General features: G+C 50.2%; 1 protein-coding gene across 2 annotated transcripts; it reads left to right on the plus strand.

The window, feature by feature from the left end:
• Positions 1 to 55: 55 nt before the first annotated feature.
• NDEL1 (nudE neurodevelopment protein 1 like 1) lies at positions 56 to 22,122 on the plus strand. 2 transcript variants are annotated; one of them, XM_057423479.1, is made up of 10 exons: positions 56 to 79; positions 6,581 to 6,678; positions 8,072 to 8,225; positions 9,456 to 9,604; positions 10,607 to 10,743; positions 12,717 to 12,890; positions 13,669 to 13,760; positions 16,007 to 16,158; positions 19,538 to 19,572; positions 21,890 to 22,122. In XM_057423479.1, the coding sequence occupies exons 2-10, from the start codon at positions 6,593 to 6,595 to the stop codon at positions 21,895 to 21,897; spliced, it is 987 nt and encodes a 328-aa protein (XP_057279462.1). In that variant the 5' UTR covers positions 56 to 79; positions 6,581 to 6,592; the 3' UTR covers positions 21,898 to 22,122. The 2 variants fall into 2 exon arrangements, with proteins under 2 accessions (XP_057279462.1, XP_057279456.1); XM_057423473.1 differs by lacking the exons at positions 56 to 79; positions 19,538 to 19,572.
• The last annotated feature ends 458 nt before the right edge of the window (positions 22,123 to 22,580 follow it).

The raw sequence follows: 22,580 nt of genomic DNA on the forward strand, positions 1-22,580 counted from the left end.
TGGAGGTAACAAGACTTTGCTGTGTGGTGTTTGGTTATCTTCAAGGCTGTTAGTCTAAACCTGGACAAAGTTCCTGCAGGTAGGATTTGGCTATGTTCCACCTCCTGTGCTGTCCAAATTAGAACTGCAGGACGTATTATTAGAGCAGAGCAGGAGTGTTGGGCTGACACTGTGTTCTGAGTTTCTTGCTTCCCCTGAAAGCTCCTGTGCTGCTGCTGTAAGAGGTGAGCAGGCATTTGTTGTGGTTCTCCTGAGAACATTCGGTTCCAAACCAACTGCAGGAACAGACAGAGGTTCACTTTCCAAAGCAGCGATGGATGCAGGCAGCCTTCCAAACCCATATGAAAATGCTTCCAGCTCCTATTTCAGGATGAGAGAAACAAGCACAAATTGATCAGTGAAACCTAATCCATGGCTTTTGTTTGTTTGTTTTTCATATTATTAGAAGTGAAAGGCAAGGCAAGTTCGGTGTTTGGCTGGAGTGCTCAGGTCCCTTTGCTCTGAATCCTGATGGGGTCTGGAGAAAAATAGAGCTTATGGGATATGGGGGGTTACTCTGTTGGTTCTCAGAGCTTGAGAAGGTGAAGAATGGTGGAAACAAGGTTTCTTCTGCTTTTCTGTCTATGAATCAGCATAAAAAGGGAAGAGGAAGAAGACCTGATTGCTGACGGTCCTTCCTGCTCTCCATGGCAGCTCAGGACAGTGCCAGCACTCAACAGCAGAGTGAGGATGCTTTTGGAGGTGGGAAGCCACATTTCTCCTGTACAGAAGTTGCTGGACTTGGAGAATTTTTTAGCATACACTCTGCATTTGCTTAGAGTCATGCCCTGCAAACATGGCACTTGGCAGCTTGGGGAACTCCGATAGCCAGAATGGGTGGTTATCTCCAGAGCTGAAGGCCAGATGGGAGCTTGGCAGCATTTCTTTATCAAGTCCTATTTTAGGTTGTTATTTGGTTAATTCCAAAGGTCAGTGGACATTTGCATTGCCCTCGGTGGGGCGACAGCAAAGCAAAGATGGGGGAGTCTTAGCAGCATAGTTTGTTGTGTTTGAGTGGCCTTGCCTTGCCTCTGGTTAATTCTTCTTGGTTGGTGTCCATAAACACTGGGTGAGCAGGATTGTGAGGAAGAGTTGGCCTGTGTGGAGAAAAAGGACCTGTTTGTGACCATTAAATGATATTCACTTTATATAGCAAGTATTTATAAGGTAGATTTAAATGGGAGGTTGTGGGATGACTAAGCTGGGGAAGAATGGTTTGTCCAGCCACTTGAGATGCTGCAGGTACAGCCTGGGTGAAGTGCAGCTGCCTCCACAATCATTTTGGACGTGCCTCTGTAGCTCACCCTTACATCAGTGAGTTGTGTTGAAGCTGTGGGTGGGGAGGAGTGGATTCCTCACTGTGGGAGGGGGCGGGTAGAAGTCAAAACACCGTGTTATATTTCACCCTTAGTGCTTTGCTCTGACACATGATCCAGCAGCAGCAGCCTCCAGCCCCATGGCGCGCCTGGGAAGCTTTTTTGAGGTCCTGTGTTACACTTCAGGCTGTGTTTGTGTTTTCATGACTTAGCTGAAAGGTGGCTCCATAAAGACTTCAGTTTGGCAGATGAATGAATGAATGAATGCAAGATTCCTTCAGCTACTTGAAAACTACTGTGTGCATGGTAGTTAATTCTACTACAGATTGGATTCAGTCTTTGGCTCTTGTAATACTCAGAGGATACTGAGCATCTCACTCGTGAGGATGCTTTTGGAGGCGGGAAACCACATTTGTGCTTTACAAACCCCAGTGGATTTAGAGAAGTTCTTAACCTACTTGCTGCATTCTTTTAGAGTGATGGCAGTGTAGAAAAGCTGTTCCATTTTAACAGTGGAGCATTACTCTGTCCCACTGACTGAGTATGGGGGGGGACTTGAAAGGAGCCACCGTGTTCTGAGCATAGTTCTTGTCTGAGAGCTGCTTTGGATCCTGGAGTTGTGCCCGTGTAGCTGAGTTTTCCCAGGGCGCTGTGTGAATGCTGAGCTGTCTTCTAATGAATTCAAGTGGGCAGCAGCATAAGCCTGCTCTCATTTTCCCTGGAAGACGCTGCTGCATTGTCTTGTCTGTATCCTGAAAGCCTCAGTGTTGTTTGTCAAAGGCTGGATTCTGCAAGTGCCACGTATGCAAAGAAGCCTGTGAATAGGAAGGGCTCGCTGTGCTGGTTCTCAGCTCCCCACATAATGCCCAGGGCCGGGGCAACTGGCTGAAGCAAAGCGGTTTTGTTGCACTCTGGTATTCTGTGGGCATCCACTGTCCCACACGTGAGGGGTTTAAGCTGCCTGGCTATGTTCTGACCATGCCCAGGAGTTGTGTCCTGCCAGGCATGTGCACCAGGCCTGTGTTTCTATGCCTCCAATAGTGACAATGGGCAAAGGCTGACAGGAGTGAAGGGATCCCGTAGAGCCATGTGTGCGCTCGTGGCAGGTTTGGGAGCTGCCTGCACCTCCCAGCTCGCAGGCTAGCGTTCTGGCTGTTGATTCGGGGAAAACTCCAGGAACAAACTCGCCAACAAGGTTCTCGAGCTGACAAGCAGGTATTCTTTACTGCGGTGCCCAGAGACACGGGGGATAGCTCCTCCTAACGCGTATCCCCGTGTTGCTACACAGGCCATCCTTATATAGTCACTGGGCATACATACATACATACATACATATTCATGAGGCTACACATGAATTACATCATTTTCCAGACAGTTTCCTGCATGCCTACCAAAATGTGGTGGTGGTCTCTGAGGGTCCTTTACTTCTCCCAGCAATCTTCATCATTTTTGGCAGTCTTTGAAGCACCAGCTTAATTAACACTGCAGACATAGCAATCATCCTGTCCTTCTAGTTATCAGTTAGTTTAACTGCTCCCATCCTGGACATCTGCTAGTCCCCAATACTCCCCAGTAGATGTTTACACCAGCTTAATGGGTTCATTAACACCACAAACAGCAATCGTCCTGTCCTTCTACCTCTCAGTTAGTTTAACTGCGCCCATCCTGGACCTCTGCTAGTCCCACATACTCCCCATCCTCAGGTCCTGTTTTTCTATCCTGTTTTTCATATGCTTTTTGTACTGAGGTCCTAAGGACCTAAACCTGTGTCAGCCACCTTCAAGCACCTCAGTTGTTTTCCATTACAAAGCCATCAAACTTAAGGTTAGAGCTGATTACATCTTGTGCTTTTGTGCCTCCTTGTCTCAATGTGAACCACCTTGTTTGCAGAGTGTATTTGTGCTCCTAACTCTTTCACTTGGCCCTCACCCATATGAGGGAAGACAAGTGATGTAGCTGTGTACCAAAGCAGGATATGGATATTGGATGCATCCTGGCATCATGTCTGATGGGGGTGCTTCTGCAGGTCAGTGAGCAGGTCACCCATCCATGCTGATGGTGATGGGCATGATGGTGGACACGGGGCTAGGTGACCCTGGACCATCAAGCTGCTTCACCAAGGTGGGCAGGGGATGATAGGGTTGGAAAAGGGGAGTTGCTCTGAGGGGCCTGAAGTACTGCAGGGCTGGATCTCCTCCCTTCAGTGTCTAAAAGGAGAGGGTCTTTGACAAGGGCATTGGGGAAACAAGACATAAATCTCCTGTGTGGGCAGTTGGTGAGTCTGTGAGTCCCAGGCAGCCCTTCCTGTGGCTCCCACACTGCCCTGGGTGCAGGGAGGCCTCAGGGGTGCATTGCCAAGGGTGTGAGCAGGCAGGAAGGAGCCCTGGCCCCAGCTGTGCCTTAGCACTGCTACTTCTAGGAAATGATGTAAGATGCTTCCTTATACAGATGTTTTTCTAAGCACATCCTGAACTTTGCTGATGGGTGGCTTCCTGGCTGTTTACCTTTTGAGATCAGCTCCTCTGGAGCGGTGGAAGTTGAGTTCTGTGTGTCATTTATTGTGGGGAGAATGTGCTTCTTGGTGATCTAAGCCTCTTGGAATGTGCTGGCTGAGAGCTGCGCGCCTTGGAGGGCAAGGTCAGCAGGCTTTTGGTGCAGGGCTTTCAGAGGTCAGTGCAGGACTGATGCTGTGGGCAGCATGCTGCAGTAGCTGAGCTGTTCACCTCTTCCTGGCCATCTGAATGGTGGTTCAGAGCTGCCCAGCATGTGTCTGAGCTGCAGCAGGTCTCTGCTCGCCTGAATGCACCCGCCTGCGAACCCAGGACAGTCTGGGAGGTGATTCATGGGCTCTGCCTCTACTGCAGAAAGCTTTGGTGTAGGACTTGGGATCTGCCCTGCCCTGTGCTGGGATTCAGCTGCTTTGTTAATAGGTGTGACTCCTGGAACAAGGGCACCCGAAGATGTCTTTACCCAAGGAGGTGCAGCAGGACCGGCAGGACACATACTGCAGGAGCTCAAACAGCTCCGTGGCCATGGGTTATTCTCTGGGTACAGGGCAGTGTGGGACAGGGAACACCATCGGTTCTCTCACCAGCACTGAGGTCCATTCATGACAAACTTGCTTCTACACCTCTCCTGTGAGGAAAGGCCGAGAGAGTTGGGGCTGTTCAGCCTGGAGAAGGCTCTAGGGAGACCTTGTTGTGGCCTTTCAGTCCTTAAAAGGGGCTTGTAAGAAAGATTGAGACTTTTCAGCAGGGCCTGTTGTGACGGGACGAGGGGTGATGGGTTTAAACTAAAAGAGGGAGATTCAGGCTGGATGTGAGGGAGGAATTCTTTACACAGGGTGGTAAAACACTGGCACAGGTTGCCCAGAGAGGTGGTGGATGCTCCATCCCTGGAGACATTCAGAGTCAGGCTGGATGTGGTTCTGGGCAACCTGGTCTAGTTGAAGAATCCCTGCTCATTGTGGGGGTTTGGACTGGATGAGCTTTGAAGGTCCCTTCCAACCCAAACCATTCTGTGATTCTACAGGAGAGCTGTAGAGTTAAACAAACACCCTGCAAGAGGAGGGGTGTTCCTGAGGTGCTCAGCACCCTCTGGACAGATTTGATATGGTGTCCTCGGAGAGTGGCAGCTGGAGGCTTAGCTGAAGAACAAATGTGCCACTTCTGCTCTGCTTTGTTTGTGAGCTGAGTGCCAGGCTCTGAAATGAGCGTGCCTGCCCTCTGATGAAAGCAGGGGATTGATTTGTCCCACTTTTAGGTGGCTAAAATGTGGGTCACTGAGATGCAGGACATATTAGCGTGACAATTTCAAGCCTGAAGGGACAGCATTGGCTGTTGATGCCTGTCAGAGTGTGAAAGTCAGGACTTGTAGGTCAGCTGCTATTGATGAGCTTGATGCAAGCCTCGTTTAGAGCCTCTGCTTTAAACAGAGAAATGGTTGGTTTCAGCTTAGTCTCTTCTGGGTGTTAATAAGAGAATTTGAGTCTTGGCTTCTGGGAAGAGACAAAGATGCCAGCTTGTAAAAGAGCTGTGGGATTGCTTGGGGAGAGCTCAGAAGTGGTACACAGTGTGGTGCATCTCCTGGCTCTGGCTGGGAGCTGTGTCCATCTCAACGCCTGTCTTGGTCCTGCTGTTCATGCCAGGACCATGACCATCATCTTCATCATCTTCATCAGCTTCTGAGAGCTGGTGTCTGTCAAGGCCTCAGATGTCTTGTGTCCCCCTGGACTGTGCCTTGCTCCCCTGCTGAGCAGCAGTATGAAAGTCCATGATGGGGTGTGTTGCTTACACTGGCTCACAACCGAGTGGGGCTGCAGTGGCATCCAGTGGCTCAGACAGATGAACAAAGGAGGTCCTCATGCAGAGAGCGGGGGTCCCCCTGCCTCAGCATGGGAAGCTCCAGACCCCTCCAGGCTGGAAGCACTGTTGTATGGGCCCTTCACTGCAAGAGAGACATTGAGGTGCTGGAGCGGGGCCAGAGAAGGGCACCGGAGCTGGTGCAGGGCCTGGAGCACAAGTGTGATGGGGAAGGGCTGAGGGACCTGGGGGGTTTAGTGTGGAGAAGAGAAGGCTCTGAGATTGTTTTTATGGGAGAGGCTGATCTCTCTTGTGTCTGGGAGGATGGAGAGAGCGAAACTATGTGAGTAACTTCTGTTACCTGCCTGTTTTCCATAGGAACAGGAATGAGCAGGGCCTGAACATGGGACAAGAAAATTGAATTTGAATCTCTGCAGCAGTGTATTATTGGTTGACCTCGAAGTGTTTGTCCTCCTTTACCTGCCTTTGCAGCTCTGGCAGGAGCTGTAGCGTGCATTGCTGGGCTCGCATCAGGAGGCAAAATCCCTTTAAGAACCTTTTAGGAATAAAAGTGGAAGATGTGATGGGTGTACACTTTAATATCCTTACCTGCTGTTGGCCTGGGTGGGCCTCTGGCATGAACTGCTGTTCCAGCAGCAGGTACAAAATACAGCTAACACTTGTGCTGTGGTTGGAGGGTGCTGCAGGCGCAGTTCCAGGAGCTGGCTGGGATCACAGTGCCTGTTGGGGCAGGTCTCTGTGCAGAATGCCGCCTCCCGGGGATCCCTGCCTTCCTGCTGGCACTGCCAGGCCTGGATGCCGTGGGCAGGAAGGTTGTGGTGATGAAGCCCGGTGTTTAGGAGCAGTTCTGGGGGGACAATCAGCCTGTCTCTATCCTGAGTGTATTACGTTTGTATCCTGCAGGTCGTGTTGATCATGGACAGTGAAGAAATCCCGACTTTCTCGAGTCCAAAGGAGGAAACTGCGTATTGGAAAGAGCTTTCCTTGAAGTACAAACAAAGGTACTGTTGGATATTTGCAGGCTGGATTTGGTTCTTGGCAGCCAGAGCATTGTTTAATCAGTTCCTGTCCAGGAGCACACCAAAATGGGTAGCAGATATTTTGGAAGGAATCTGCATTTCCAGCCTGGTGGGAGCTGAGTCTTTCTGGCACAGTGTTACCATGCCATGAACTCCAGGCTATGTTTTGAGCATGTCTGAGCAAGAGCAGAGCTCTTTTGCCATCGTGTGCATCTTTGAATAATGAAAGTGCTGCCTTAAGTAATATCTTGATGTTTTATCGTGGAAGGTGCCTTTGGGGTGGCTCTGTATGATTACTGTTCTCTTGAGCTTCTCGTAGTGGAATTACTGGTATGAGAAGTGGCTGATTTGGTGTCTGCTGCAATTTACTGAAGTGTGCTGTAGCTCATAGTTGATCTTGTACCAGGGCTCCATATCTGTTAGGGGGGCACAGGGCTTTTTGGCAATGCAAAACAGCCAGGGAGGCTGCTGTCTTGTGTAACGCTGTGCTGCTGCTGGGGTGGAGATTATTTGGGGATTGATTTTTGCAGTGGGGGCTCCCAGTTCATTTTCTTTGGAAAGCTTGCCTTGCATTCAATGATACCCATGTGCAATTGAAGCCAGTTGGGCCTTTCTCAAGCCCAAGGTGCAAGTTGTTACTTTGCTGGGTTTTGGGGGGGAGGTGTTAGGCATGTGTCCATGTAGAGAACCCCAACCTGTTCTTGGGTGTCAGAACATTCTGTCTCAGACACCAGTGGGTATGCTGATTCCTAAAGCCTTGCTCATTTTCCCTGCTGTTTGCTAAGAGCTGAGCTATTACCTATGGTAAAGACATGAATTTAATAAGCAAAGTATGTGGAGTGGCTCCTTCTAGCCCTTAATAACTGGCAGTGGTGTGAGGTAGGTGGGTGCTGACTTCTTGCTGACGGGCTCAGCAACCCCAGATTCAGACCTTCACACTTTGCAAGAACCTTCAATTTCCAGGTAGTGCAGAGCCCCAGGAACTGATGGTCTCTCTTACAGCTCTTGACCAAAATCAGGTTAAATGCTTGCTAAATTCATTGACTCTCTCAGGGCTTTAGCAGTGGAAGCTAATGGAGTACAAAGTGGTTTTCATACTCCCATGAATCCTGTAAATAGCCTTGAGACAAGTTCCTATTCACACATTCATTTAATGTAGCTGTTTGGTTTGATGTAAGAGAATTAATTTCCTTTTATTGCTAAGCTTAATGTAATTTCTTCATTTCCCCATCTTTCTTTTTCCCCTTGGAGGTCTATGGATGACACTTAACTACTTTAAAACTCCCCTTTCTTTCAGTTTATTATTTTAGGAGAGCTGTGGATGTTATTTTAACTTGGGAGATGCTTTTCAACTGATGAAATCCTTTCCTTCCAGCTTCCAGGAAGCTCGGGAAGAGCTGGCTGAATTTCAGGAAGGAAGCAGGGAATTAGAAGCTGAGCTGGAGGCACAGCTAGTGCAGGCTGAGCAGAGGAACAGAGATTTGCAAGCAGATAACCAAAGACTGAAGTATGAAGTGGAAACATTAAAGGTAGGTCTTTCCTGTAACAGCATTGCTGCTTCTTACAGATATGCCTTGGATCTCTTTGTAGATTGCCTGCTCTGTTCTTGGTCACTGAATGTCCAACTGAAGCGAAGGAGTTGTCTGTTTAAGATCCACGCTTCAGCATGGCAGGTGCTCCAAATAAGGCCAGCAACTTCCCAGGGAATTTTGTGGTGGATTTTTTCTTGTTCACATCATGAAGCTCTCATCATGGAGTTTGAATTCTCAAAGCCTTGCCAAGGAGTACTTTTATTGTTACACAAGCAGCATCAATGCAGCAACGGGGGGGGGGCAACACAAGCAGGTTTTGTCAGACCTCTGCGTTGTCTTTCTTTGCAAACTGGCTTTTTTTACCCAGAAGGTCTCCTTGGTTTGATGAAACCTTGAAGAAAGCTGAAGATTAGTGATTTGTGCACGTATTTCGTTTGTGCTTCTCACTTACTCTGAACAGCCGTAGCTGTGGAGACAGGAATTGCATAAGGATCTGCATGTGCAGAAGGGAACTTGTAATTGATGCCTCTTCGTTAACAAGCTCTTGCCTATTTTGGAATCTTGGAGAAGCATCATGTTTTGTAGTCTTGGGTTATTTCAGTGAAGGCAAAGCTTAGCAATTTACCCAGTGAAAGTGAAGTTTATGGGATTACTTGTTCATGTATCCAGTCCCAGCTATAGCTGAAGGTCGGGATGTGTTTGATAAGGTCAGTAGTTTTTCCATAAGCCCCTCTCTGTACCCTCAGAGCTGGTGAGAGTGTGTTTGGGAGTGAATTCTTACAGTCTTTCACCTATGAGGCTGTGGACCTGCAGGTTTTGTAGCACATTTCAGTAGCTCTCAGTTTTGCTAATGGAGATGTCAGTCAGTTTCTGGTGACAGTGTGGCTATTGTCAGGGGAGGGGAGGCTGCACAGTTGGATTTCTCTCCAGCTTCCTACATGTCTAAGGCTTCAGAGCAGCTGTCAGTGCAGGCTGCTGGGAGCAGATGCAGGCCTGCATCTCTGTTGTGGTGAGGTGTCAGTGCACAGTGCGGTGTTTGTGGCTTTGCGCTGTGCCCAGCTCGTATGCTCAGAGCACGTTCCCTCTGCCTCTCCAGTTCCTGCTCTGGATCTCCAGCAATCCCAGATCAGCAAGCTGCAGGAAGGATGTTCGTTTCTTTGTCCCATTTCACTGCTGTTGATGTGGAGCGTGTATGTGTATGTTTATCTCGCTACTCCTTTCTTTCAGGAGAAACTGGAGCACCAGTATACACAAAGTTACAAGCAAGTGTCCTGTTTGGAGCATGACCTCAGCCAGACACGGGCCATTAAAGATCAGCTGCATAAGTATGTGAGGGAGCTGGAGCAGGCCAACGATGACTTGGAACGTGCCAAGAGGTGAAGGCTGCAAACCTCTTCCTTAAAGTTTTCACTAGGTCTTTTCTTTGCTTCCCAGATTGATCATTTTACTATTCCTTAAGAGGGAAATGAGCAAACATTCAAAAAACCCCTAAAACAAATCCCAAGGTGTGATTCTTTGAACAGTGCAGTTTACCCTTGGAGTCACCTCATGAGCTGAGAGCTTTACATTACAACAGGGAGGGCAGGGGCCCAAAAGCTCTTTGTGTTCCTGTGAGAAACGAGCAGGCACAGAGCAAGCCAGGCCACTGCACTGCTTGTTATAGTACCAGCTAGGTGACTCTTGTATTTGTGATCCTTGTAGCTCAAAGCCGCTTTGAAATAAGCTGTTGCTTTACATAGTCCCTTTCAAATAAAGCAGGCCAAAGGAGTCTTCTCTTCCCTGCACAACAGCTTAATGACTGTAGGGAACAAATGTGTCCTTTATAAATGCATAAAATGAAGAGGCTGCTGTTGGAAGTGCCCAGTTTGGGAGCAGGTCATGCTTCCGTTCTGCAGAATGGGAATTCTGCTGCTGATTCAGTGGGACCAGGAATGAGCCTCTGGCTATCTGGCAGAAAGATCTGAGAGCTGAGGCCATGTTTCCACAAGGCTCTTAACCTCATGACTAACTTCTGAACAAATTGGGTCATAGGCAATACCTCACTGCCCTGCCTCCTGCATTCCCTGTCCAGAGCTCTGAAGAGTGCAGCACCACCTGAGCTACTGCACTTATTAAATGTGAAGCTTTGGAGCATGGCTTGGGAAACATGGCATGGGAGTGCTGGCCTGGCTCTTTCCCAGCCCTTTGGTACATCTGAGAGCCAGATGCTATCATGTTCTTTTCATCTTATTCCCCTGCTTCTCTGGAGTTTATTTCCATAGCTTTCAAATGACTAACTTGAAAGTAGGCCCTGCTAACATTTTTCTTCTATTATGTTTTTAAATATGCTTTTATGCTGGTTGAGCTGAAGAACCCAATATTCTGGATTTTGTTTCTAGGGCAACAATAGTTTCGTTGGAAGACTTTGAACAAAGGCTGAACCAAGCTATTGAGAGAAATGCCTTTCTAGAAAGTGAACTGGATGACAAGGAGTCATTACTGGTTTCTGTACAGAGATTAAAGGATGAAGCGAGAGGTATGGCTTGATGAGTTCTGTGTCCCACTGCATTGTTGGCTTCCTAAGAGTTATGTAGCAACCAAAGCTCATGTTTATAGAAAGCCTCGCATAATGAGACCTGATCTGGATACTTACCCTGTTAGGTATTACTAACAGCATGTTCTCTATTCTTTGTATGCCCAGTGTAGTTGAGAGGAAAAATTTCCTTGTGTAGAGCAAAATTAATACCAGGTTCATTCAGGTTTTTTAACAGAGGTAAGTAGAAAAATACTGCATTCCACAGATGTAATAGAATTGAGGAAGTGTGCTTCAAAAGTTCCCACTTGCTGTGGTTTTCTGCCTTGCGTAGGAAGGGAAAGCACAGGAAATGTCAGGGAAATACCTAAGTGGTTAACTAAATTAGTTTTTAAATCCTGTCTCCTGTGTTGTTTCTAATCCTCTTGGAAATTGCCTGGTTTATTTAAGATACTCCAGTAAAGACTGTGGTTAGACCTTTTTGAGAGAGTGTTCTGGGATACGATCAGGAGGTGGGAATTCCCCAGTGGATTTCACCTGGAGAATCCTGGGGAAGCGTTTTCTAATGGTTGGTGGAAACTGATTTTTCTACTAGTGGGGATGCTCTGCAGTCAGTGCCTGCTGTTACTGTCATGCAGAGACCAGTGGCTTCCAACTGGCTTTCCCAAGGGAGGCTTTCTAAGACAATTCCTCAGTTAGACCTGAGTGTAAGACAACAACAAACCCTTCAGCAGTTGCTCACCTTTGTGAAGCTCTCTGAACCAAGTTTGTGCCCCACAAATGGAAAGCCTCTGCTGGAAGTACAGGGGTTTCGTAATAAGTATGAAAGGGGAGAGGAAGTATTTTCTGAGGAAATATATGTGTTGTAATTTGGGGTTAGGGCAATAACACTGGAAAACCCAGCAAACCTAGGGGACTGTTTCCTACAACACTGGAATAATTGGCCAAAAAGGACATGTTGTTTCTTGGATGAGTCATCTGGAAAAGTTTAGCATTAGTTAGGGTAGCAAAGCTGCGTGTTCCCCTGGCAGCAAGCAGGAGCCACTGAAAGAACTGCTACAGTGTTGAAGTCAAATACAGCATTTCTGATTCAAGAGCCCCAGGGGTGCCCAGAGAAGCTGTGGCTGCCCCATCCCTGGCAGTGTTCAAGGCCAGGCTGGACACAGGGGCTTGGAGCCAGCTGGTCTAATGGAAGGTGTCCCTGCCCATGGCAGGGGTTGGATCTGGAGGAGCTTTAAGGTCCCTTCAACTCAAACCAGTCTGGGATTCTGTGAATGATGAAGTTGCTCTATCCAAAAAAGGATCAACCCATTTGTAATATATTTTTTATTTGCATCTAGTTCCTTCTAAAGGTTTTATGGATTCTTTGCTGAGCTGTGCTGGATGCTCTTTGTAGCAAATACGTGTGGGAATGGGAGGGGACAAGGCAGGGGTAAGCAGCAGGCTGGAGAGGAGGTGAGAATGAAACAGGTTCCAGGCTTTTTCCCTGTCATGTGGAATACTCAGTCTCTCCTATCTGCTCTTTTCTTCTTGAGGCATCAAGAAACTGGATACAGCCTTTTGGTTAGTGTGGAATCCTGTGGATTATAGACTGGAAGAGTAATGTGGGCAATTGGGTACACAAGAATAGGTCATTCCTCCCTTTTTCCAGCCTCTGTCAGAGCAGGAGCTGAGCGTAGTTCAGCAGATGTTTGTGACACACTTCCCATGGGACTTACACTACAGATGGGGAAGAATGCTGGGGAGAAGGGGGCTGCTGGGCCCAGGGAGGGCTCTGTTTGTTGCCCCTCTCCTCCGGGCTGAAATGGGAAGTGATGGTGAATGGCAGTGACTGCTCTGAGATGGGGCCCTCCAGCCACAGGCAGTTAACAGAGGCTTGTTGCAAAGCATCTCCTCCTCCTCCTCCCAGATGAATAGACTGTTAGAGAAAGCAGTTACTAATCGGTGTTTGGGGTGTGTGTTCTGTCAACCCTCAGACCTGAGGCAGGAGCTGGCCGTACGGGAAAGGCAGCAAGAAGTCACGCGCAAGTCAGCACCCAGTTCCCCAACTCTGGACTGTGAGAAGATGGATTCGGCTGTGCAGGCGTCCCTCTCCCTGCCAGCCACGCCTGTTGGAAAAGGATCAGAAAATAGTTTTCCTTCCCCAAAAGGTATCCACAGAAACTGTGCCTGGTTGGTTGGCAGCATTGCTAACCATTGCAGACCAGGTGCTTGTCAGTGGGCTTGAAGCAAGTGTACGTGTGTGTAGACCCCACACATGTTGCATAAGGTGTGTTTAAATCCTGGGGCAGCATAAGTGTGTTTAAGGAGTATAATGAGTAAATAGCATGGAAAAGAAAGAAGCTTACCTATTGCTTGGGAGGGATTTGCACTCTGCAGTAGATGCCTGCAGTGGAGCACTGAAGACACTTGGGGTTGCAGGAAAGTGTAGTAACTGGTAGTGCTGCTCAGCTGTGGAGCAGCAGTGGTGGGTAAACAGCGATCAGTGATTCTGGTGCTCTAGAGGCTGTTATCACACAGCTCCTGTTTTCTCTGTGAGGCAGCAGGATGTTAGCGCAGTCCCATTCCCCATCTGGAAGGCTCTGGAAAATCACAGAGATTATTACATATCCTTCAAATTAGAAGGAGCAGATTCCAGAGGAGGCTCTAGCTGGAGTAGATGGACTGCAGGCAATAGCCTTGCAGATGAACAGTGCATGATCTCCACATGTAGGTCTATGCAAAGAGGGCAGTGGACAGGAATTGGGCTTTTGCATTTTCCCTGACCAGTGATCATGTAGTCTGTGTTCTTGTGGGGTGGCTGTGTGAAGACTCTGCAGTAGGATTTTAGATTCATCTTTTCATGTAGAAGTTGATTTATTTAAATTTAAAACAATAAATGAACTGTGGAGGAGTGGAGCATATAATCAAGTGTGTCTGTGTTTGCAGCTATACCAAATGGATTTGGTACCAGCCCCCTTACTCCTTCAGCTCGAATATCTGCACTCAACATTGTGGGGGATCTGCTACGGAAAGTGGGGGTGAGTGCTCTGACCTGAAGTGTTCCTCACTCTGCAGTGCTGGCACTGAGCTTTCTTCCTTGTGTGCAGTGACAGCAAGGCCTGGGCCCATGCTGAGTACATGCAGTGTTTAGAATGTGGTAATGTTTGGGGGGGGTTAACTATCTTGATTTGTAAAGCATGTTGCTAGGGTTCTGAGGCCAGTTTTGGATGATGAAATTCATATTTGAAGTAAGAAGTTTCTCAAGCACTTTGGTATATGGGGTTGGATGCCATCAGCTGCTTGTTCTGACTTTAAACAGGGCCTGCAGCTTCCTCTGTAATGAGACCAAGATGCAAATCTGGGCCACAGAGCCTGGATGCCTGCTGCACACAAGTGGGGAGCTTGAGATCTGGAGCTGAGATCACGCTGCCAGTGTCCCCTCATGTGCCTGTGGGCATTTGCAGCAGGTGCTGAAAGTGGGGAAAAAGAGAGAGACCTTTGCTAAGAAAGCGAGAAAAGAAATGAGGAGAAAGCCAAATCTTTAGTTGAGGAGGCAGTGAAACTTGTGAGCCTTTAAAGGGATTACCACTGTAAGCAGGGACAAGTGCTTAAAACTCTGTCAGTGTGCTCTTCAGGATGCCAGGTTTCCAGCTGAGTTTGAAGTTAGGAGAAGCTCCTTGATGTGCCTCAGTGGGTAGCTGTGAGTGGAAGCGTGGGTAGCCTTGGTGCTGGCTGTCCTCTGTCTCCTGTGGGTACCACTGATGAGGCAGTAGCTGCAGGAGAGGCAGCCGCTTTAGTGAAGTTTGGAAGGAAAAGTGACCTCGTTGCTTGCGTTTTGAGCCACTGAGCTGGGGGTTGGTTAGAAAGGGCAGCAGGCCCACTTGTGGTTAGAGTGACATGGCTAAAATGGGATCATTGTGAGTAAGAGTCTGCAGGGGATTTAGGGAGCTTAATCACAATCCTGTGTGATTACTCTGCAAGGACAGGAAATGCCAAATAAGCATCCTGCTTTCCCAGCCTGCCCTTAGACACCCGCTCAGAATTCCAGCTCACACATTTGTTTAGCAGCAGTTACAGCCTGCTCAGGATTTCTTTGCGTTTGGCCACTCATAGGATGCCTCATCCCAAACCTTAGACTTGCTTTCTCTGCCAGAAGTTTCCCTTAGGCTTTCTTGCCTTCAGCTGACACAGGGAGAGATCACACTGGCTCCTTCCAGCTGATAGGTGTTTTGCGACCAAGAGGTAGGTACCTGTATGAAGTAGCTATCTCCCTGTGTGCTCGCTGAGCTCACACGGATTTCTAGAAGACCCTATAGCGTTCACTTACTTGTGGTAGCATGTCAGTGGCCTGTCGATGGAATATTGTTCTACATGGAACCAGACCAAGCTCCCAAATATGGGGAGATGAGATTTTGTCTCCGGTGCATGCATTTGGAAGTGTCTGAATGTACCCATGCACAGGGTGGATGTAACAGACAGTTGGAAGGACATTCTGCTAGGCCAGAAGGAGTCACATTATGGCTCAGTTTGTTATACCTGCCAGAAAGGGCGGGTGATGTCCTGAAAGAAAGGAGAGAATCAGGATTTTGGTCTCCCTCCTGCCAGGAGTCAGTGGATGAGGCAGAGACTGTTACCTTGTATAGGCGAAAAAGATCTCACCAGGCTTGCTTGGAAGTAGTAGGGATGAGGTACAGACCACAGGGATGGGCTTAGCTAATGCAGTTGATTGCTCCTTCTGATGTTGTTGCTGTAGCACCTCTTGTTCATATCAGTGGGGCTTAAGCGGCTTTGTTTTGTAGGCAGAGATTAAGAAAGAAATGCTAAAAGGCATTGTCCTGGGGAGAAAACTCAGCTTCTCAACTTCACAAATACACAGTCCTCCCCCAAACCTGAGGATTGTGCCTCAGGCTGTTAGACTTCTGGTTAGCTCACCTCAGCCTTTGTGCAGCTGCTGAGGCAAGGAGGCTTGGTAACTTCTGCTGGGAGGTGGCTTCCTTCTTTTAGGTAATTGAGAGTTCTAAAGTCTGAGCCCTGATGGAACTGAGTCACACCTGGAGACCTGCCTCTGCATTGCATTTCCTCTGGGGTTGGTGACAGAGAACATGAGCTTTGTTCCCATTTAGTTCCATTTTTGCCAAAGGTGAAAATCGGGGTCCTGCTCCTGGTGACCCTGGGGTTGTGACAAAGCCTAAATTTGAACAGCAAAATGCTTCCTCTTGTTAAATTATTAGTAAATTAGTATTGCTCTTTTTTTTGACATAATCTTGGTTTTCCTGTTTCCCAGGCCTTAGAATCCAAATTAGCTGCTTGCAGGAACTTTGCAAAGGACCAGGCATCCCGAAAATCCTACGTGTCGGGGAACGTTAACAGCAGCGTGATGAACAGCAACGGCACAAAGTACCCTCACCCCGGGCACACTTCCTTCTTTGACAAAGGGTAAGAAAGGATTTCCTTTTACCTGAAAGGAGAGCGCATTCCAGGATGCTACTCGGAGCACAAGTTTTTCTTGGCTGGTCTTTAGCACACCACAGTTTTCATCCTATAGGACAGATAATTTGTGGAGCCAAAGTCTCAAGGGGACAGGGACACTGACAGATTTCTGCGAAGCGAAGAGAAAAGCAAGCGTGGCTGTGTCTTAGCTGGTAGCATGCAGGGCCTGTTCTGTCCCTCTGCTGCCTAATCTCTTGGTGGTTACATCTCAGGTAATAAACATGCCCTTAGACAGGTTCTCAAGTAAGTAGTGGTGGTGTTGCCATAGCTACTGGTGCATGGGGAAGCACATTCACCACAGAGCTGGGGATTCCCTCGGTGGGAACAGCTAAGTGCAGGCAGCAGATCCTCACAGGAGGGTGGGGCCCTGTTTGCTCTCTTTTCCCTTCTATTAGGGGAAAAGAAAACGTCATCAACAGTGTAATTCTGGCTGATGGAAGGGGAAGCTGTCTCGGTGCTGATGATGCTGTGCGTCAGCTGTAGAGCCACAAACTGCCTTCACAGGAAGAACTGCCCCACGTGCCTCCCGTGACTCGCTCGTGGTCAGAGCTTCCTCTGGGATACTGGGAAGTGGTTCAACAGGAGGATTTTCCCACAGGGCCCTGAGGTTGTGTGAGGAGCCCTGAGGAGCAGGACGAACAGCACAGCACAACTCCAGCATTAGCACGGTGGTGCTGTGAGATGTGCTGGTGTCACTGGGCAAAACTCCCCCCCCCCCGTGCTCCATGTATAGTTATCCTCAGTACTAAACCTCGGGTCAGGGGAATTTACTGCTAATATTCAGTGTATCCTCAGTCCAGAATTTAGAGAATTAAATGAGCTGTTACCAAGCTGAGGAGTGCTTTATAGACAGCAGACAAGCTGAGCTTCCTACAGTCATCCTGGTTTGAGCTGAATCGCGTTGCTACGTGGGTAGCAGGGCAAGTTGCATCTAAGAAACTGGCATTCAGAGTTTTTAGAGTCACTATTGCTTTGGGAAAGGAAGAGTTTGGAGATTTAAGTGTCATGTGCAAATCAGACCTTAAGTTGTCTGTGTACTGCAGGGCTGACTGGGGCTGTGCATCACCACAGCAGCGCTCACGCTTGCAGTGCGCAGGCTGTGTTTCAGGTGCAAGCTGTCAGGGGAGTTGCTAGGGAGAGATTATGGCTGTTCTTAAGAGGCAGCAGGGCTATATTGAGTTGTGGTGTGACAAATAAGCTGATTGCTGTGTGGGGTGGGGGTTACTTTTAATTATCCAGATTGTCATCACACTTGTTATCTGGGCTGGCTGCCTGGAGTTAGGAGCAGGTTGTAGCTGGAAAAAGCTTAGAAACTCAGCCTCCTGCAAGAGAACTTCTACAGCAGAGTTGGGGGACGTTAGTGGGCTAAAAAAGGCGGTGGAAATGACTGATGTGCTTATCTGCAAAGTGTTAAAGATCCCTGCATGGCCCTGCTGTCTTGTCCTTCTCTTTTACACCCCATATGCTGTTCACAGCAGGGTCGGTGGCCCACGCTTTTCCCCTTACATTTTGCTCCTGCTCTGCCTTGCTGCCCCTGTTGAGGTCTGTGTGTGCTGTAGGGTGGCAGTGGCTGTGCTGTGTCCAACCTGTATGATTTTGTCTGCACATGTAGGCTGAACTGAGCAGTTACCTGCAGGAGGTCAGCCCATCGTGCTCACATGCTGCAGCAGCAGCTGAGCTCCCAGCCATGCTGGCACCTGTCCCTGGCAGCCATCACATCCAGGGTGCACAGTGGGGGCTGAGCATGAGGGGCTGTGTCCTTTCTGCCCCCCTCTGCTCTCTCTCAAGCCTTTGTACTCTTCTCCTTGCCTCTAATTGTTGCATGTGATCATAGATCAAATCCAATCTGCAGCCACTGCCTAAAGAACAGCCAGTTGTTGGGCAGTAGTACTGGGACAACAGTGACACAGCCACATCACTACAGTTCCAGCTACAGAATCCCAGAATCATTAGGGTTGGAAGGGCCCCTGGAGATCCTCCAGTCCAAGGCTCTGCCAAGGCAGGACCACCCAGAGCAGGGCACACATGTCCAGGTGGGTTTGGGATGTCTCCAGAGAGGGAGACTCCACAAGCCCCCTGGGAAGCCTGTGCCACGGCTGTGCCACCCTCAGTGTAAAGTTCTTTCTCGCGTTGAAGTGAAACTTGGTGAGTGTTAGTTTATGGCCATTGCTCCTCATCATGTTGCTGGGCACCACTGAAAAGAGTCTGGCCCCATCCTCCTAGCACCACCTTCGAGATATGGATCTGCATTGATGAGATCCCCTCTCAGTCTGCTCATCTCCAGGCTAACCAGGCCCAGCTCCTGCGTGTCTCCTTGTTAAGAGAGCTGCTCCAGAGCCCTGAGCATCCTTGTGGCCTTTTCTGCCTCTGCCGTTTGGTTGGTTAAAATGTTTGAGTCTCCATCTCCCATCAGCTTGCCCAGTGGAGCTGCGCAGGCACTGGAGGCAGGGGAGGCCTGGATGGCTCTGGGCTCGCTCTGGAGCGTGGCTCTTGAATTGGAAGTCAGGACTTGTCTGCTTTTGGAAATCTTGCCAGTGTCTGCAGGCTGGTTCCTTCAGGAATGCGCTGTTCCTGTGCGGATGCCAGGGCCTGGCAGGGCAGCACCTGAGCCTGTTCTCAGATGCTTCATTTTTGCTGTTGTAATTATTCTGAATTGGATATAAGCTTGGATCCAGTCAGGAAGCAAAATGCCTGGGACCTTGCAGGGCTCTGCAGAGGCACCTGAGCAGCAGAGCCGAGGCAGCGTGTGAGCCAGCATGGTGCTGTTCCTTGGGGCATCAGCTCCAAGCTCACTGCTCCACTCCTGCACTCTTCAATGTCCAAGCCCTTGTAGTTAATTCTTATTCTGAAGTTATTTTTGTGAACCTCTTGGGCTTTGTTTTAATGAACCAAGCTCAAGTTTGAACACGAGAGGTGCTCTGCAGTGCCAGGGAGCATGCAGGTGTATTTGCACTGTGAACACTGTCACCCACCACCCTGCTCATCATACGTCAGGCTGGGAAATCGGGGTCTTCCTCCTGTTGCCTGCTCTGCCTTATGAAAAGGTTTCCCTGGAAAAGAGGGACCTGGGATACAGGTGAGTAACTCCCTGTGCTGGAATGTGCTTTGCAGTACTCCGAGCTTTTATCTGGCTGCGTGCAAGCCACTGCAAGGTGCAGAATGTGGTGGGAGTGCTGGTTGTCCCCTTGCCTGGCCACGCAGAGGTGCAGGAAGAGAGGTCTGGTGAGGTTTAGTTAACACTTTAGCTTTGCTCCAGCTCTTGCATCCAGGGATGCCCACGATGTCTTTATGGTGTGCATAAACTCTTCCACTTTTTCTCCACTAGGCGTGAAAAGGTCACATTCCCCACCTTGGTCATGGGTAAATGAATTCATTTGCAATGATAAGCTGCATGCATTTTAACCTGGGGCTTGAAGGGGCAGAGCTGGTGGTTATCTAACTGCATGAGGTAGCTCTCTGAGCATTACAAACTAATGGTCCATGATCAAAGCCTGAGGCTATAATCTCTCTCCTTAGTTCAGATAAACTCCTCTGCTGCTGTGACCTGTTGCAATAGGAAGATCTAGTGTTGCTGCTTTCTTGATCTAATTATTTCTTCTAGTCCATGCACGTTTCTGATTGGATTGGTCGCAGCAGAGCCGCAGGATGAAGTATCGCTGCTCTTCATGTAGTTTTGAAAGTTAGTTTGCCCTTTGGTCCTGTTTTGCCTCCAGTGTTGGTTTGCCAGTGCTCAGTTGCCCTGGTTGTGCCTAATGGGAAAGCAAACATGGGCACAGACACACTGGGAGCCAGCCCCGTGTTGGGCTTGAACATGAGCACAAGCACTTCCAGGCTGCTGCTGTTGACTGAACCCTCCCAAAGGGGAGCAGCTTTAATGCTGTTTGGTGCTGGATGTTTTGGTGGTGGTTTTCCTCTTCCCTGTCCCACTTGGCAGAGGTGCTTTCTGGCTGATAACTAATTCGCAGAGTCATGCTGTGACCAGGTTGGCTTCATGCCCCTTCATCCCACTGCAGATAGCAAAATATGTCTGCCCCTCAGTGTTGTCCAGCAGCTTTTTACTGCGTGCAGCAAAGAGGCACTTGGGAATGTATTGAAGCAACACTTGAATGGGAGTTGAAGCTTCAGGCTGAAGGAGGGGGAGGCAGGAAAGGTCATTTCTCCCTGTTCTGCCCTGCTGCTGCGATGTGCTTCAGGCTGTGTAATGTGGGTGTTGAACAAGAAGAGAGGGAGCAGGAGCAGCTGGGGGAGCTGTTACCATGGGAATCTGTCCTTGCAAGCCAGGGTTGAGATGTCACCTCTTCAGCTGGGAGGATTCTGACACTGCCCAGGGCAGCAGCAGCAGCCTCGGGGGTTTCCTGCCAGGGTTTTTGCACCCTGGATGCAGGAGGTGCGAGGTCACCCCTATGCGAGTTGCAGGGCAAGGGTGTGCATGCGAAAGGGAGCCTAGAACAGCACTGCTGTGTCCTGGGGATGCTGCCCGGAGCTGCTGGCACAGAAGCTGCTGGCACATGGTCCCTGTGGCAGCGCTGCAGGGGGGAGCAGGATGTGCTCCTTGAGCCCTGGCGCATTTGCCGTTTTCCTCATGATGGAGCCCTTGCTCTTCTTTTCCTTCCCGTTTTCACTCACGGCAGCTGATCTGAACAGCAAAGATGTCCTGAAGCTCACTTTGAACAAGCGCCTGTAGGGACAGGCCAAGGGGAATGGCTTTAACCTGCCCGAGGGGAGACTGAGATGAGCTCTTAGGCAGAAGCTCTTCCCTGTGAGGGTGCTGAGGCGCTGGCACAGGGTGCCCAGAGAAGCTGTGGCTGCCCCATCCCTGGCAGTGTTCAAGGCCAGGTTGGACACAGGGGCTTGGAGCAAGCTGCTCTAGTGGAAGGGGTCCCTGCCTGTGGCAGGGGTTGGAGCTGGAGGAGCTTTAAGGTGCTTTCAAGCCAAACCAGTCTGGGACTCTCGCAAGCGTAGCTCTGCCAGAAGGGATCCAAGTGGCTTCTCATGGGGTGCTGGTGGTTCAGGCCGAGCTGGTGCAGTGCTGCAGCAGTGCTTTGTGGGAGCAGGCAGACATCAAGGGGGACCTGCCTTGCCTTGCAGGGGATGGGGTTCTTCCCCCACCTTCAGTATTGCAAACCCAACCATGAGGGCAGGTTCTCATGTGGGTCAGCAGTGGGTGCTGTCCTGGTCCAGGGATGCAAGGACTTCTGGCTGTGCGGGCTGCAGCGCTGGTGATCCGCAGAGAGGAACCTGGTTACAGCAGATCTGTCAATGCCACCGCAGAGTAGAGATGGAGAAGCTGTCACAGCCCTGCACTGCCCTTCCAGCCCGCCAGGAGCCCAGGTTCTCCACACCTTCACCTCTCCCAGCAGCCAGAGGAACCCCTGGATCCTGGGGGGGGTGGAGGCACCCCGAGCCCTTGCTGCAGCCCAGGCAGGGGTAGTGCGGTGCTGAGGCTCCACGGCCGGGTTGTGCCCATCACATTACTGGGTTCTCCTGCTCCACGCGGGCTGCACGTGCCTGCTGCAGGCAGGGATCAGCACCACCCTTGCAGCCCGAGGGGGGGGCCCTGTCCCCTGCTGCACAGGCAGGGGGAGCGGTCTGTCTGTGTCTGCTGGTGCTGGGGCGAGGCACGCGGCGCCCCTCCTGCGGCTGCTCCTCATCACTGGCTTCTCTTATTGCTTCTCAGGGCAGTGAACGGCTTTGATCAAGGTCCCCCCGGCCTGGGAGCCTCTCGCCCCTCCTCAGCGCCTGGAATGCTGCCCCTGAGCGTATGAGCCCGCGGGAGGTCGTGTTCGGACTTGCGGATGCTTTTCTCAGCCCACCCAGAGAAGAAGCGCTCCAGCTCGCTCCCCGCTGCCGCCCCGCTGGAACACGACCCGGCCTCCTTGTCATGTTAATGCAGTTCCTGTTCTCCCGCTGCAGCGGACGTGCTGTGGCTCGGCCCCATGCCCTGCAGGGGATGCGGGGCTCTGCTCACCAGACCCTGGCCCGGCAGCCTCGGCACTCGGGTTCTCTCCTCTCTCCCCTGGGTTTGGCACCACACAAGGGCTGGCCGCTGCCCTCCCTGCCTGCGCCAGCGTCCTGCTGCTGGGGCCGGGCGGCTGCTGCCCCCCGGTGCTGCTCAGCCCTCGTGGTGGAGGCGCTGGCGCCTTGACTCCGTTCCTGCAGCTCCATCACTCACAGGCACAGCTCCGGGTGCTGGGGAGGGTGAGTGTGGTCCCCAGCCCTGCCCCTGCACTGTGCACATCACACGGGGCTTCACTGGGCCTGGAGGGATGGAGGCACGGGGGGGCAGCATTCCCTGCACGTGGGGGTGAGCGTATCCCAGCCGCCTCAATCCCAACAGCAGATGCCTTAGTGTGAGCAGGGCAGCCTGA

This window comes from Pezoporus wallicus, unplaced genomic scaffold, assembly GCF_028554395.1.
Source record: "Pezoporus wallicus isolate ANWC-B61680 ecotype Strahan unplaced genomic scaffold, APGP_CSIRO_Pwel_v1 contig_8723, whole genome shotgun sequence".
NCBI classification, from domain to species: Eukaryota; Metazoa; Chordata; class Aves; order Psittaciformes; family Psittacidae; genus Pezoporus; species Pezoporus wallicus.

What these genes read in the sequence shown, in the direction of transcription:
- NDEL1 (XM_057423473.1), top strand. Translation starts at nt 6,593, where the DNA reads ATGGACAGTGAAGAAATCCCGACTTTCTCGAGTCCAAAGGAGGAAACT. An exon ending in ATGAAGTGGAAACATTAAAG is followed by an intron (nt 8,226 to 9,455) that starts GTAGGTCTTTCC and finishes CCTTTCTTTCAG; the next exon opens with GAGAAACTGGAGCACCAGTA. An exon ending in GACTTGGAACGTGCCAAGAG is followed by an intron (nt 9,605 to 10,606) that starts GTGAAGGCTGCA and finishes TTTTGTTTCTAG; the next exon opens with GGCAACAATAGTTTCGTTGG.